This window comes from Leiobunum rupestre, chromosome 11, assembly GCF_980474605.1.
Source record: "Leiobunum rupestre chromosome 11, qqLeiRupe1.1.hap1, whole genome shotgun sequence".
NCBI lineage: Eukaryota > Metazoa > Arthropoda > Arachnida > Opiliones > Sclerosomatidae > Leiobunum > Leiobunum rupestre.
The window spans coordinates 5,200,619-5,216,672 of record NC_143394.1 but is presented as its reverse complement, the minus strand read 5'-3'; the positions used below and the strand labels follow the sequence as shown (position 1 = coordinate 5,216,672).

General features: G+C 36.5%; 1 protein-coding gene across 1 annotated transcript in view; it reads left to right on the top strand.

Annotated features, from left to right (window-relative positions):
- LOC149921186 (uncharacterized) overlaps positions 1-16,054 on the top strand; it is a 127,571-nt gene that overhangs the window by 76,217 nt on the left and 35,300 nt on the right. Inside the window, exons 2-3 of the mRNA XM_090162125.1 lie at positions 11,719-11,823; positions 15,199-15,410. Coding sequence (XP_090018251.1) covers positions 11,719-11,823; positions 15,199-15,410 — 317 coding nt within the window. The remainder of the gene's footprint in view (positions 1-11,718; positions 11,824-15,198; positions 15,411-16,054) is intronic.

Here is a 16,054-nt window from a genome sequence, read left to right as displayed (position 1 = left end):
CAGCCTTATATCCGTAGCTCGCGTGGGAAACCAGTCAAATTACTATGCAATAAGAATTGTTCGCCGCTAATGGCGTGACCGACCCGTGGAATAATCAGGAACCATTCGCTGTTAATAATATTTCAATTAGTCCTACGACATAACATTACCGGAAGTGACTAGCCCTGACATATTCCGGGACTAAATTTCCATACTGCTCTCAGTTTCTTTGTTTATAGCAGTGTCAGCTTGAAATCGCTAATTGAAGCGCGTGCAAATCACGCGCTCCAACAAATAGAGAAAATGGAATGCATTGGTTTTCCATTTCCAAAAAAATGTACAAAAAAACGAATATTTCTATGAAACAAATAAAGTTGAGAATTACTGTTTTCACAAAAGAATCTTCGACACTCACGTGGTAAAACCAGTTTGCCAAAATAAGAAAATGTTTAACCGCATTTATTGGGAATTCAGATAATAGACATTTGGCACATACTGGGTTTTTGATGTGGTTTATCAAGAAATAAAAGTAATTCCAAAATATTATTGTACTTGTACTCGTCTATTTTAATTTATACATTAAATATCATACGAAGCGTGACAAGTTTCTGCCAGAAATGTCCGTTCCGACTTTTAGTGACGACCTAGTTTAAAACTAGATTCTTCGTAGTTTATGCTAGAGTTGCGTTTGTGCATCAGTAGAATGAAGCTCCTTAGCATTCGACGTTTGTATAAATGCGTAAGATATTGAAACACTTTATATTCACGGACGTTGAATATTGTTGTATTTGATAAGAATGCTAATGGGAAGTTTTAATATTTATTTTGGCACCATCTACGGCAGTCTTTAAAATTTTTAATATATCAAAGATTACCTTTCACTTCATGGTCAATCAACACTGCATTTGAAAATGTACTTGAAATAGATTCTACGTCTATCAGAATGGACGTTATTCCTATTTCCTCCTAGCGGCGGATTTTGAAAGCAGATTAATAGAATTGGAAAAGCAGACGATATTTTAGCAGGGTTTCCATGCACTTATCATTAATTTACTTCAAAAGATGCTTGGCTTCGAGTTTAGGAAATATAGCGCCATCTGCCTTAATAACCATCAACTAATTATGTGAAAAATAGCAGACGAATTTTGCATTTCGAGGTTTTTCGGTTGAACGTTCAGCTGCTGTTCATAGATGGAATTTTGATTGAGCAGACAGCTTCCATATATTCAATTTAAAATTCGGTCGGTAGGCGGCGTTACTTATGACCAAAATTTAAACAACGCACGAAGCCTATTCTTCAATGACTGAAAAATTGCATAGAAGCTCGGTTAAAATATTGTCTGCTTAATAATAATAATAATAATAATCAGCTAGGCTAACACGCCTAAGTCATCAAGTGACTTCAATTCTATTCAACAGTTTCCAAAATCCGCCACTTGGAGGAAATAGGAATAATGTTCATTACCAGTTAAGACTTATTTTCTTTAAAAACTAAACTTTTGGTATATAGTGTTTTCGAAAGTCTCAAACTGGATAACGATATCATTTAAAGCAAGTGTCGGCTCCTATTTTAAGGTTAGTATCATTGGCGAGCGAGAGATGTCACTAACGTCGAGTTTCGTCGAAATTGAAAGCAAGCAAATTATTCCCTCAAAAGTAGGTGCATCGACGTACCCCTTCCTTTGATTGGCTTTGCGTAATCACGTGCGCAGTCAACTTAGCTTGGATTGACTTTTCTGCAATAACTTGTTTCAATCACGTCATCGTTGACTTTCAAATAAATGACAATACGTTTTTGAAAGTCGATAATAGATGGAAGCACCTTCCCGGCGATCTAAGCAATCATAGCCATCTTCGTTACATAGACCCAATCAAAAATACAGAGGGCAACAATAGAGCCGACACTTGCTTTAAAAGTTCGATTTCATTTAAAGGACTTTTTAGGGAGTTTTAAAGTCCTCGATGCAACGGAAAGTTTAGTCAATGTCTGTCTTACAACAAAGTCCACGAACTGTACTTCCTTTCCGTAAGAGTAGATGGCGCTCATCGATCAAAAAGGTTGTGAGGGTAGGATGAAGAAGAGTCGGCTCGCGTTATTACGGATGAATAGGTCTCTGTCTAGATTCCTCACTCCGCGCCGCTTTGTCTTCGCCGGCATCTCGAGGAACGCATCGACGGTTTAAGAATAACAACCAGCAGGCCTTTTATACCATTAATCAAACTGATCCCGATACGGGCCGAGTTCGAACTGGATCGTGTAGTTTACCTTTGACCCTTTCACGCCGAAATATCGATTGCCGGGCCGGAAGTAAGACGCGTAAACAGACGGGGTAGAAATCCCAAATTGTACATCGCCAGAGGAGGCCAGCGCGCCAACGGCGGCCGTCGCAACTAAATCGATATTTTCTTGACCGAGGCTTACGGAACTACGTGGATGTTAATTTCGCTACTTTAGTGCGGGAATGTGTTTTCTCCAAAAATGAGTTTTTCGGGTAATTTAAAAGTTTAAAATGGGTTTCATGATTTTAAGGTTTTAAAATGGGTTTCATGATTTTAAGGTTTTAAAATGGGTTTCATGATTTTAAGCTTTTAAAATGGGTTACCTGATTTTAAGCTTTTAAAATGGGCTTGGCGATTTTAAGCTTTTAAAATGGGTTTCATGATTTACATGGTCGCGCCACCGGTGGGTATTGATGGAAACTTGACCTTCCCTGCTTGTGTTATTCTGTAAATGCTACAACAATTTGAATTATTTATCTAATATAAATTCAATATTTTATCTGGAAGATCTCAGTTTTTTGGGTTAATTTTGGAAAAAATCAGAGTAACGACCTTTTCCCACTCGGACTGTAGATTTCTTCCGAAAAGGGGAAGTAATGGTCATGAATAGCGCGAACCAGAAAGATAAATCTAAGGCCCTACTCGCCCATTCCAAAATAGCCGGCCTCACGATAAGAACGCATTACTCGGGAAGGTACCGAGTGGCGGAGCTAGTGCGCTTTATTTTTAAGTAAAGCGAAGTAGAGTAGACGAGGCGTTTTGAGATCCTAGACACGCTTATTTATCCTAGGCGTCCTGATAATAGAGCGTGTTATTTATACGAGCACGACTGCACAGTCTACCGTGATTCAAGTGCTTACCTCTAATTTTACCGAAAGTATTTCACTGAACTAAAGTTTAAGGAAATTTGTTTTTGGAGAAAAAATTGATATTGTGTATAAAATGGATTTTTCTTTACCAAAATAATGTTGATATACAATAAAGCTTTGAGCAATGTGATTTTTTTTTTAAATATAACATTTTTGAGAATGTGTTTTTGGAACAAAAATAAGATTTTTTAAATTGTTGTCCAAATAATACTTAAATAAGGTTTTTAGAATGTTATTTGACCTAATAATAATTCGGGGAATGTGTTAAATAAAACTTCAACTAATAATAAAAAAAAATGTTTTTTTTTAGTAAAATAACACTTTCCCTGTAAGGAATGTGGTTCTTGATAACTAATAAATTTTAGTAATATGGTTTAAATTAAATTAAATGTTTCTTCTATAATAAAATTTAAGACGATGTGGTTATCATCATCCAAAATCTGTTTTGAAAAATAAGCTAAGCCAATTCCCGCTAGGTTCATGACCGCCAGTCAGTTGTCCTCAAAGCAGACTGAGTTAATCCATCGTCTGCTTGGGGCACCGCTAGTTCAATCACGAACTTTTATGGAAAAGGCTTAGCTCGTATGCCCATTGAAACGTTGTTTCTGTATAATTTTTATAAGGACAGCACTGACAGATTGATGACGGTTTTCAACCCCTCGCCACTATCTTTATTATCCGTGGCGGTACGCGGCAATATTGCTGCCAATAGCCCACAGGGGGCGCTGGTGAGTCCTTTGAAAAGGACTGCACTGCATACAGAGCCCGTGTATAACTGATTCGCTCGATATTAGATAAGTAAATGTTTGTCCTTCTCGCTTCTTTGGTCTTCTTTTATCGGCGCTTTTGCTTAATCTTTCTTTGTCCGCCAGAATTTATTCCTTTTATCAGCGACTGCGCCCCAGAACGAATTGATTTGATTGCGGACGACTTTTTATTTACCCGTTTGATTGAACTCAGCGCCATCTATCGGCGGCTTTACGATTCCCGCGGTAATTCTGGTGCTCGGACTAAAACGTTAGTTTTACGCCGGAGCTATAGGTTTTGATTTCTTCCGCTGATGAAGCATAGTTTAGCCGACAGTGGCGACCCACGGCGGTGAGAAATTTAGCAAGTGACTCTTGTATTTACTAACTGAAATGTTTTGTTTGAAAAACAAAAGATGGTTAAAACGGTCGCCATTATTTTAAAATAAAGCACCACAGAACTTTATTAACTAGTCAGGAGATGCAGTGGCGTAGCTAACATGGGTGACACCCGGGGCGGTTATCGTGGTGTGCTACTTACTAGTCTCTAGTTTGTGTAAGTTTTTATTTTCTTAACGGTGGGGTGTCACCCCCAAATCACGGCCAAACGGGTGGCACCCGGGATGGGCCGCCCCCCGTGCCACCCTCACTACGCCACTGAAGATATGGCGTATTCATATTTTAAGTAAGAGCATCCACACAGCAAAAAAGATTTGAAATATATCGAACTTTGCACTCAAGCTCCCATAGACTAAATAACACGCTAATACATATAGAATAATTAAGAGCTTTTAGTCCATTGTGAAGTCTTAGTTACCTTGTATTTAAAACAAGGCTGGCATGCACTTTTAATACGTCGTTGCTGTTACTTTAAATTTGACATTTAATTTCAAAAGTAGATTTTAATAATAATTAAAATACTAATACCCCTTAAAACTACACATCTTTCGAGGTTTTTATATAAATATATTTGATCAGAATACTAATATCGTGTCAACTTCAATATAATTTGTCAGTTCAAATTAATGGTTCATAAGTTGGCGGCGAAAAAAAATTAAATAAAATGTCAAATTAAGCAGACCACTATGTCAGTATACTTATCTGGAAACGTTCTTAAGCCTTTGGCGGCGAAAAACGTGCCGCGAAGAATAAAATAGGGCTTTAAAAGGCGGGAACAAAAATTGAACAGAAGGTGGATTTTGGGCGCGGTCGCTAGAAGCAGGCTCTGTTTGGGTGGGAAGTCCTCTTCAGGGAGAGGCTTTAGTGTTGTGTCATATTGTACCTCATTAGTCCCGTTGGTTTGCCCGGGTTTACATTCGTTAATAAGCCGCTATTTTGGGGAAGCCTCCCCTACTGACATCTGGCGGCGAAAAAAGGTGGGAGAGATATTTTATCTTGCTAGTAATAGCGAAATTCAAATGATTCTGCGGCCCTTTTGCCAGAAATTTTGCGTTATCTTTTGACTTTAAGCCTTTGCGGAAATGTAAATAAGCTTATGAGACAAAAAAAAAACATATTTCCGAAGCTTCAAGTAGTAAAATTTTAAAATACACGACCTATTTTTATTTAAAAAAATCACGAATTTGTAAAATTGACAACTCGACCACGGCGTGGCGCTGAAGTCGACCAGTCTTCTCAAAACCACTCGAGTACCCCCTTGCTAGTTTCTTTCCCGCCTTAAAAAGTATTGCTAGTGAATACTTCTGCTATATCTCTCTATCTGATTAGAGGTGGCACTCCAGGAGAGTACCCGAGGTGTTTATTGATGATTTGGTTCAAAGTCGGGCGTAATGTAGACCTATATGAGCAGGAATACATAACTCGAACTTGGAATGATTATATCGGCCGAGTTTAGTCTCTATCTAGGGGACCGTTTTTTTTAAGTCATTTTGACGTCAGAGCATACGTGTTTTTTCTTACGAGTTTCATTGGCTTAAAAATCTCCGAACGAAAATATCCTGAACTCCCCAGAGTTACCGAGTTTAATTGACAACAAAACTACAGTTGTAAAAACGCTTTAGTCCCATTCGACCGAAATCCCATTCGACCGAAGGCGGTTTTTGAGGTGTCCTATTCGACCGAACGCTTTTATGTGTCCCATTCGACCGAACGCTGCTATATAAATTGGCTTTTGGAATGAGCATGAATTATATTTTTATCTTCACCTAGTCAAGAAAAGTAACTGAACCAAAACTGAAATAGTAAACTTAACCAACTCTAACCTAACCTAACCTAACCTAACCTAAACATGGATCTTCGATAGTACATACCTTATAAATAAAATACCAAATCACCCCGCCAATTGGGCTACATTTTAAAATTCTTTCGGTCGAATGGGATTTCGGTCGAATGGGAATAAACGGTAAAAACGGGAGGTTGCGCGGGGTTAAAACTCCTAAAGAGGGGAGACGCGCGCGAGGAGGGGAATTTTTTATCATACACGTCACCGAAAACGGTCCCCGAGATCTTACCATAGGGAATACGGCAGGATAACCATTCCTAGTTCGAGGTATGTATTCCTGATATGAGATATTAAATTTTCCAAAAGGAGACGTAGCACTACCCATTCGATTTGCCATGGCAACCGAAAATGTTTTTGACCACTTAAAACAAAAAATTATCCATTTTAAAAAGTTTAAAAAAGCATGGGAAAATTTTTCAATAGTGTGAAAATCACGAAATGGGTAATTTGGACCACATTTAGGTAAATGTCATCAAGTTTGGGTAAATTGGTACATTTTTAGGGAAAAATTGTAATAATTTTTGAGTAAAATAAGGAAAAAAATCTTATTTTTGTTTTAAGTGGTCAAAAACATTTTCGGTTGCCATGGGAAATCGAATGGGTAGTGCAACGTCTCCTTTTGGCAAATTTTATATCTCATATCGGTCTACATTACGGCCGACTTTGAACAAAATCGGCATTAAACACCTCGGGTACTCTCCTTGTGAGTGTAAAAACAGTCTTAGTAAATAGCTAAAATAAGCGTACGTAGTTAAAAGTCGGGGAATCCTGTTCATAACTGGAATTCTCTTCATTCCGGCAGTTGAGCGACAGCGAATGATTTCCTTGTTATTGCAAACGTCACTTCCGCTCTGAAAGTTTTATGTCCCGCATTTTTCATTACATTCTTCAGCTCTACATTCCAAACGCCGCGCCGTTCAAAATTGGATTTCAAAAAAATTCAATCCTTTAAAAACCTTTGCAAAGTTCTAGTTAGCTTGACTATTGCTGTTATGATGAAAAACACAAAAAACGCGAAAATAAATTTTAGAAGGTCAGTTGCGCCATCCTTTTTCACTTGCACACAAAGCTTTTAATTTAGGGACCGCTAACTGGTACATATCGGAAACGTTTTTCTGGATTTTAAGGGGAACAATACGGTATAAGCCTCTTTTTCGTTCAAGCTTTTCTGTTTTAACAATTACGTAATTGAATAATATTTTTCTTATTAGATTGAACCTTCCTCTAGTGCTTAAAATTATTTTGATAATTCTAATATTATAATTAACGAGATATCAGGTCCTAACTAAAGGGTAGTTTGGGCGCTTTCGCAACTTGGTTAGCTCCGGGGGTCCGAATTAAAACGTAATAACTTAATTACTTTAAAATTTAAAATTGGCAAAATTATTTTAGTCACTAAACAAGAGGCTGTTCTACACTTAAATATTAATTTTATAAGTTAAAATACAAAATTAAAAGAGTTCAGCTTGAAATATCGCGAAAGTAGATAATGGCCACTGTAGTTTTCTCCCTTAAAGGCCTAGGTTTTATTCTGCCTGTCCCCCTTTAAATTAACTTAGTGGAGCACAAATACCCTGGTGGTAGGCCAACCGCTGAACATGTTGGCCTAATTTAAAGGGGGACAGGCAGAAGAAAACCTAGGCCTTTAAGAAATGTGTTTTGGGCCAAAGTAAGGTTTTGAGCAATATGCTATATATATTTGGTATAACTAAAATCAGTTAATGTGTTTTAACTAATATAGTATAATGTGTGGTTATGGAATGTGCTTTTAGACATAAATAATGCCAGATAAAACTCGGAACAATGTGGCCATTTTGTGCAGGTTTCTTTCTCTGTGACGTCGTGTCACGTGAGACTGAAATCACTAAAGGCTCGAGGCAATGCGGTTTTCAACTAAAATCAGACTTTGAAAAGTCTTTTTGTTACTAAAATAACTTGGTGAAATGTGGGTATTACTAATTCCAGTCAATGTTTTTCACCAAATTATTAACCGATTTAAATGCAAATGAAGTCAAAGGCTTAGTGACCTAAAAAAATTGAGATCTAGAACTAGAGAAAAACAACAACTTTTAAAAAAGAGACATCCACCGTTTTCCAGATTAGACCAAAGCTAATTAAAGCTCGCCTGCAATATAAACAGTAAAGTATCTCTCTTTTACAAGCGCTAACCCTAAAATTATCGTCGTTCAGATTGACGCTGGGAGAGGCTGACTAGAGTTAGGCCTAAGACGAACTAGACCAAGGCTAACATAGCACCCTTCGATCCCCGCATCCCGCCATGTAAACAGATAACTCCGCCCCTCTGTTATCGTCCGATGACCTATTACAGTCTGCGCCGTGTCTGGTAGCGTAGCGGACGATATACTAAGTCGTCGTAGCTCCGGAGGATGTCGCCACTATCGCTAGCCCCTAGGCCCATTGGACGTAATTAGTTTTGAGGAATAACTCAATATAGTAGAGTGGTGGTGGCCTTTAGGGTTTTGGGTTTATTCGTGATAGCCAAGGCCTATTCCGAGTTTCCCCGTCTACCTCCAGGAGGCGCCACTAGCGTTTTGTTGTTGGGATAATGAGAGCTTAAACGGATTAAACGGGGTCTAACTATTGGGCCTCGGCCCTTGACCACCACGATTAATGGGCTTGGACTATATTGGGATTTCCTCCGTTCAGTGTTATCGTAGCGCGTAGGCCTGGACGGCTAGTAAATACGGGATGCTTAATTTGAAATACGCGTACTTCTGTTATCGCATACTAAACTAATCAATTCATTAATCCATTAGAATTGTAATTTTTGCAAATATACATTTGCTATTAAAAAAATTTTTAAGTAACACTGAACAACAAACAAAATGTTTTGGAATGTTTCTTAACCCAATTGAACTATTTCTGACTATTTTTGGGTCCAGAAAAACGAATATGGCAATATTTTTTTAAAATAACTACCGTTTCCAAGATACATAATACATAGACATTAATACATAATACATAGAAATTAATACATATTACATAGACATTAATACATAATACATAGACATTAATACATAATACATAGACATTAATACATAATACATAGACATTAATATATAATACATAGACATTAATATATTATGGGCTGTTTCTAATGTTTTGAAGTAAAATGATAATCGGTTATTATAATGACTTGAACAGTCACTATGACTGTATCTCAAAAACTAAAACTAACCGACACTTTTTATTGTCATATTCGTGTTCAGCAGACAAAAATACATTGTGATCAGCTAATTTTGAGCCCGAAACATTTTCTTTGTTGTTCAGTGTAATATGAAGATGTATTCGGATGAACGGAGTTCAAAGGCGTTGTGACAGAAATTGTAGCAGACGCCGACTGCCAGTCATTTATTTGTTAACGGAAGACGAACAAGTCAGGGAAACGGAATTAAAGAAAGTTGGGAAATTTTAAAACAGGCCCAAAAAGTCAGAGAATGCTCATGAAATTTAAATTTATCCTGACAATTTTATGAGGGTAATTTAACTGTGATAAACTCAAACGATGTAATAATATGGTGGTAGTTAGTGATGGACCGAAACCGATATGATATCGCGATTTTCCCGATTAAACGGCTCGCGTCTAAATTACCGATTTTACCCGATATTTTAAAACCGATATTCTCAAAAACAAGGCAGATTGCGCCACTTGGAAAATATCGGTATTGGTTAGATATTGGTATCGGTATCGGTAAAAATCGGTTATATATTGGAATCGGTAATAATCGGTTAGATATTGGAATCGGTAATAATCGGATAGATATTGGAATCAGTAAAAATCGGTTAGATATTGGAATCGTTAAAAATCGGTTAGATATTGGAATCGGTAAAAATCGGTTAGATATTGGAATCGTTAAAAATCGGTTAGATATTGGAATCGGTAATAATCGGTTAGATATCGCACAACACTAGTTTTAGTAAAAAATATAACATGAAGAGTTACCATTACACAGCAACTTCTGATAAAAATAAAACAAAGAAAAAATTGTTTAATTTTAGCCTTGAAAAGGTCACCTAAGACAGTTTTCCAAAACTGACGTTAGGTATAGTTTCTATTGTTAGATTGTTCATCCATTCTTATGAAAGTAAGTCCTGACATATACCGGTAAATTAATTGCAATCTAATCTCATTCTAAGATTTATCAGCGGCCAATTTGGCACATCCATCTACATTAAAATTATTAGGCATTGTTTTTTGATCGTGCCATTTGAAATTTCGGCATCAGAACGGCATCTATTAGAATATCTATAATAGAATTCCGTTGTTTTAATTAAACCGCGACGCTATTAATCTCCCGAGTCCTGACGGAGTATCGGAATAGAATGGGTCGATAATAGTCCGCTTCCAAAATAGGTCAAGTAGGGTCCTTTCATAAGACAGGATATTCTTGCCTAAGAAAAGCGTCATTTCTCAGCTAGGCCCACTCAAGAAAAGCAAATTTACCATAAATCTTCCAGAGCCGTTATCTGCTACAATAAAAACTTCGAAGATGCCATTGTTACTTTTTTCTTTTCGCGAACAATTTCTTGTTGTTTTTCTTTCGACTCCGTCCGCCCAATCTCCCTGCTGCGCAATAACTTTTGAATCGAAATTGGATCTTTGAAGGTAGAAGAATGTTAAGCCTTGGCGCTTTGAATTTTTGAGATAACGCGTTGGCTCGACTTTAGGCGTTGTAATTCGCGTGGATTAAAAATGAGTTCCACCTTACTTAGTTTTGCGAGTGAATTCGCTTCTTACTGATAAAAGGACTTTTATTTCTGAAGAATTTGTGAAACAGTAACTTGTAATTCTAGATTTATGCTAAGTTGAATAGACTTTGTCTCCAAAGAGGTGTTAGAATTTGAGAATGTCTACCTTAATGTCTATTCCCATTAGTAATTCTATAGTTTAGTCTCCAAAGGTGTGTCAGAATTTGTGAAACTAACTTAAGTTCTTAGGTAAAATGACTTTGTCTGAAGTCTACTAAAATAGAGCTGCTATTCTACTGACACACTTACGTGAAACGTAATTATAAACTTGGGAATCTATCGAATGTTTTAGCCCAACTTGCTTGCCCAACCGAGTTTCTCCACTCGATTAAAGGTATAACGTTTTGGTGGAACGTTTTTTTGACGAAAATATTTTAAAACTAGGACGACTATTTTTGAAAAATATACGACCAATTTGTTTCGTAAAGATACTAACGAAAAAGTCGATTCGGAAACTGAGTTGGTCAACTAACAAGGAGACTACCCGAGGTGTTACACACCGATTTTGTTCAAACTCTGGGCATTGATAGACCTTGATGTAACTTGAAAAATCCTAAAGGGATTTTATTCAATGGGCAACGGTTTTGCCATGGCAACGAAAAATGTTTTTGACAACTTAAAATGGAAATTTTCCCATTGAAAATAACATGAAACATTTTACAAAATTGAAAAAAAATTAAAATATCAAAATGATAAAAAAAAATGATAAAAATTGACGAAAAAATCAAAATTGGTCACATTTTTATCAATTTTTTAAATTTTATTTTAGGAAACACTCGAGTTGAATGTTGAACGTTGTTGTACAATCTCTTTTCTATTTGTATCTTTGCAGGTTTACTTTCCTGGGATGTCGAGCTGACCGGTTGCGATTTGTCGGGCATTGAGAATGTCTGCAAATATGCCGAGGTGGATGATGGATCCGGTAATGGACTACCGAGTAAAAATCCTCTCAGTGTTACACACTCTTTCTCTTTCTCGCAATTCCTTTCTCTTTGCACCCTTCCAGCTATAAATCTTTGGTTTGGGTTTTTATTTTAGCCGAAGCACGGCACTAATAGTTGGTTTTAGGCTAGATGCTTGCGTAGCTGCTCGATTACTTTCGCTAGAATAAGTTGCAACCTTTTAGAAGGGCATTATTTCTAGTACAACCAGCGCAAGGATTTTATCAGTCCTTTTTATATAAAACCTTCGATTGGAAATTGGAACTGTGCCATATTTAAAAGTTATAATTAGTCAATTAATGCATTCAAATATTATAATGATTAACGTTAATTATTTTAATAATAATTTAATTTTAGTAACAATTTCTAGACAATTATATTAATAATAATTTAATTATAGTCACAATATCTACACAATTATTTAGTTTTTTTCACAGTTTTTAGACTATGATTTCATTTTAGTCACAATTTCCAGCCAATTATTTAATTTTAGTCACAATTTCCAGCCAATTATTTAATTTTAGTCACAATTTCCAGCCAATTATTTAATTTTCGTCACAATTTCCAGACAATTATTTAATTTTCGTCACAATTTCCAGACAATTATTTAATTTTCGTCACAATTTCCAGACAATTATTTAATTTTAGTCACAATTCTTATACAACTATTTAATTATAGTCACAATTCTTAGAGAGTTATTAAATTTTAGTCAATTTTTCGACAATTAGTTAATATTTGTCATAAATCTTAGACAATTATTTATTTTAGTCACAATGTTTTAATAATTATTTAACATTCGTAAATTTTCTGATAACATTTTAAACTTTAGTAATAATTATTTGTTCTCTGTCACATAATTATTTGTTCTCAGTCACAATTCTTCGAAAATTAATTATATTTGGACCGGTATTTAATTGTTTAGTCAAAATAATTAGATAAAAAATCTTAGTCGCGATTACAGGTGTCCACTCTCAAAATTGGTTTATCGTTTTACTTTAACCGAAGAAACTGAATTTGAGATTTTCAGATCCATCCAGCCGTTTTCTAGACACAATAATAGCAATTTTTCGAATATTTACTTTTTGAACTCTCTCGAACGATTTATCGTAGAGACTAGGGTTTATTTCATTTTAAAGATTACGCTCTTTTTATTAATTTTAAGGGTTTAAAATGTTTGATATTTGACCCCTTAAAACCCATATTTGTATATAATTTTGTTACAATTGCCCAAGTTAATCAAAATCTCTATTTATTAAATTTAATTTTTTTAAAAATTACCCAGTCAATAAACATTATATATTTCACATTTATTTTAAATCCTTAAATTTAATACGAAATTATGAAACGGCTAAACAAAAGAAAAAATTTTGTATTCCTGACTACTTTAGGGACTTCGGTTTGTACGGTCGAAATAACCATAGAATCAAACTTTAGCAAAACCCAAAGAGAAATGGCCTTAGCGACAATCGCGAGTTAGGGTTCAATTGCCCGGACTGAAAATGTGAAAACGTTGGCTTTATTTTGGTTTGGCATTGGCGTGGTTTCCAAAATCCAATTTAACGAGGGAATCCGCTCAAGTGGTCTGGACTGGATGTCTCGCGAACCCTCAACCTTTACTCTTTTCGTCAGCTTTATCTCGCTATGAAACTCACTCTAATCTATTTCACCCGTTCTACCATAAGTCTATAAGTATAAGGCACTTACGGCAATATGTCACTATGCGATAGTTCTATCGAGGTAGTAGTAAAGGCTGCGGAGACGAAGCCCACTATCAAGTATCTGTCGCGATAGTCCCAGCATAGATTGTCCCGTGAATTACAGGAAGTGTCATACTTATGGAAGATGGGTTTATGTTATACAGGGTGTTTCAAAAGGTTATGCAATACTTTTAAGGTGTTGTAGAGGGTTAGTTGAGAAGTATGCCTGTTTTTCCCCCATTTTCCTACGATGAGTGAAAAGAGCGCCAGAGAGCTTCAAAGTGTGGCCTACTAGCCCCTGGAAGTAGGCTGCAACAAGCGCAAAACCAAGCAGCGGGGAAATGCTAACATTAAGGTTTGGGTTCGTATGATATTTAAAAAATGACTTTGTAAACAAATCGAGGTAACCAGCGTAAAAAAAGTAAACTTAAACAGTATTTAAAGTCCCTGCTGCTTGGTTTTGCGCTTGTTGCAGTCTACTTCCAGGGGCTAGTAGGCCACACTTTGAAGCTCTCTGGCGCTCTTTTCACTCATCGTAGGAAAATGAAAAAAAAAACAGGCATACTTCTCAACTAACCCCTTACAACTCCCTAAAATGTTTGCATATCCTTTTGAAACACTCTGTATATTTGTATAATAGATTTTATTTCGTAACCTAATTCCAAAAAAGGTTGGTCAACAATAATTTTAGGATAAATTGAATTAATTGTATTCAGAATTAGTATTATTACGCCAGACATTTTTAAAATAGTGGAAAAACTATTTTTGGTATAAATGCTTTTTGAAAAACCTCCAAAATAATAAAGACGATTTACTTGATTTTTGGAACTAATTAGGTATCGAATTATTTTTGCCTGAGAATCTTGAATCTTAGTGTTAACAGGAATTCATGCCTCCAACGTATGAGTTATAATTTTGAATGCGGCAAACCAATGGCTCACACGTAACAGAAATGAAATTAAATGAAACTTTAGTTTATAATAAAAGTTAAATGAACCGCCAAAAGCTGTAAGCAAATAACCCACTTATCCACTTATGTATTGAAATAATTCGCATAGACAACTACAAAGTAAATGAAATTACTAAATTGAACAGTTTTGGTTAGTTATTGCAAAACGTCTAGATCCAAATAACGTTATCTCTTTGTCTTTATTAAGAACAAAAAAGAACAACTTTACAGTCAAAAGAAAGATACATTTTATACTGTTAGGTTAATTGATTTTAAATTAATTAATAACAAATAATAATAAAATAAATAGAGTCGCGAATGTAAAGAAACTCGAAAACGTTATTGGCTAAAAGCAAGGGCACTTGTTAAAATCTGTAAATGTTCTGGTGCAATAAAGTTTTTAGTTTAAACATAACATTTAAATTAAAATATAAAGTTAAAATTTAATAAATTTTGACCTTAATAAGGTCAAATAAAATAGGTAATAATCAGACAATTTAAATGTAAAAATATTGTAGGAACCGTGTGGGCGCTTGTTCAAGCCATGAAAACACACTGGTGTTTTCTATTCAATATCCGAAAGAAACATTTCAAGTTGGAGGCGTGAATTTTCATTTGCTATATTTGCGCATTCTTTTCACCGTTAGCTTTGGCAGCTTGTTCACCGTTTTTTTAAATTAATCTAACTTTCTTAAGATTAATTCACGAATTTAATTTCGGGTAGATATGCTCATCCAACACGCCACTGAAAAATTAGCCGTTGAAGTTCTGCTGAACCCGGAGGTGTACACGGTGAAACAATGTCTTCGCAACCTACTGGCCTCGACGACCAGACACAAGCACCTGATCCACGCCGGGCACAGTTTCGCCGGCAGCGGCGCTTGGATCCTTCAAGACGGCGCTTTCTCGTTCCGGGACTTCGCCAACACCTTCCAGGTCAGCTTTGAGACAACTGCGGTTCTATAAGGGTCATACGCGATGCTCCCACCTTGAATTTAGGGGAAACCCAAGTGGCAGAATCTGTTCCAACTGCCCCGGTAAACTTGGCGAAAGGGTGTGAAATGTAACATGATCTATTTCGAAGAAGGTCCGCCCGTTGCGTCACCATACCACGCCAAAGGTACTAGCTTCAGTCTCACGGTGCAACTTGGAGCCGGTTCTGCCATATAGTTCTTCCCACACCACTTTTGCGGCCTTTTAAGGGCTCTGAATAACTCTTTTAAGGGAGTAATAATAATAATACTAATAATCAGCTAGGCTAATACCCAAGGTCCCACCTTAGGCCCAAGTAATCAAGCGACTTTTAAAACCATTAATCCAGATGGCCGGGTTACAATGCGTAGGAGGGTGGTGGCAAGCCCTTCATGCCGTTATCTCACTATTACCGTTAACCTTAACCAGTTTTTATGGAAGGGGAATCCGAAGAGCTCGGGGGAACTTTAAGGCCCAAACACATATACGGTTCGCAAGCGATTTCGCCTACGAATTTTCGCGCACGTGCCCATGCGCCATGACTTCCATTCTATTTAAGTCACGCGACGCGACGCGATTAGCCAGCGAAATTTCGCGCGCGAAGGCTA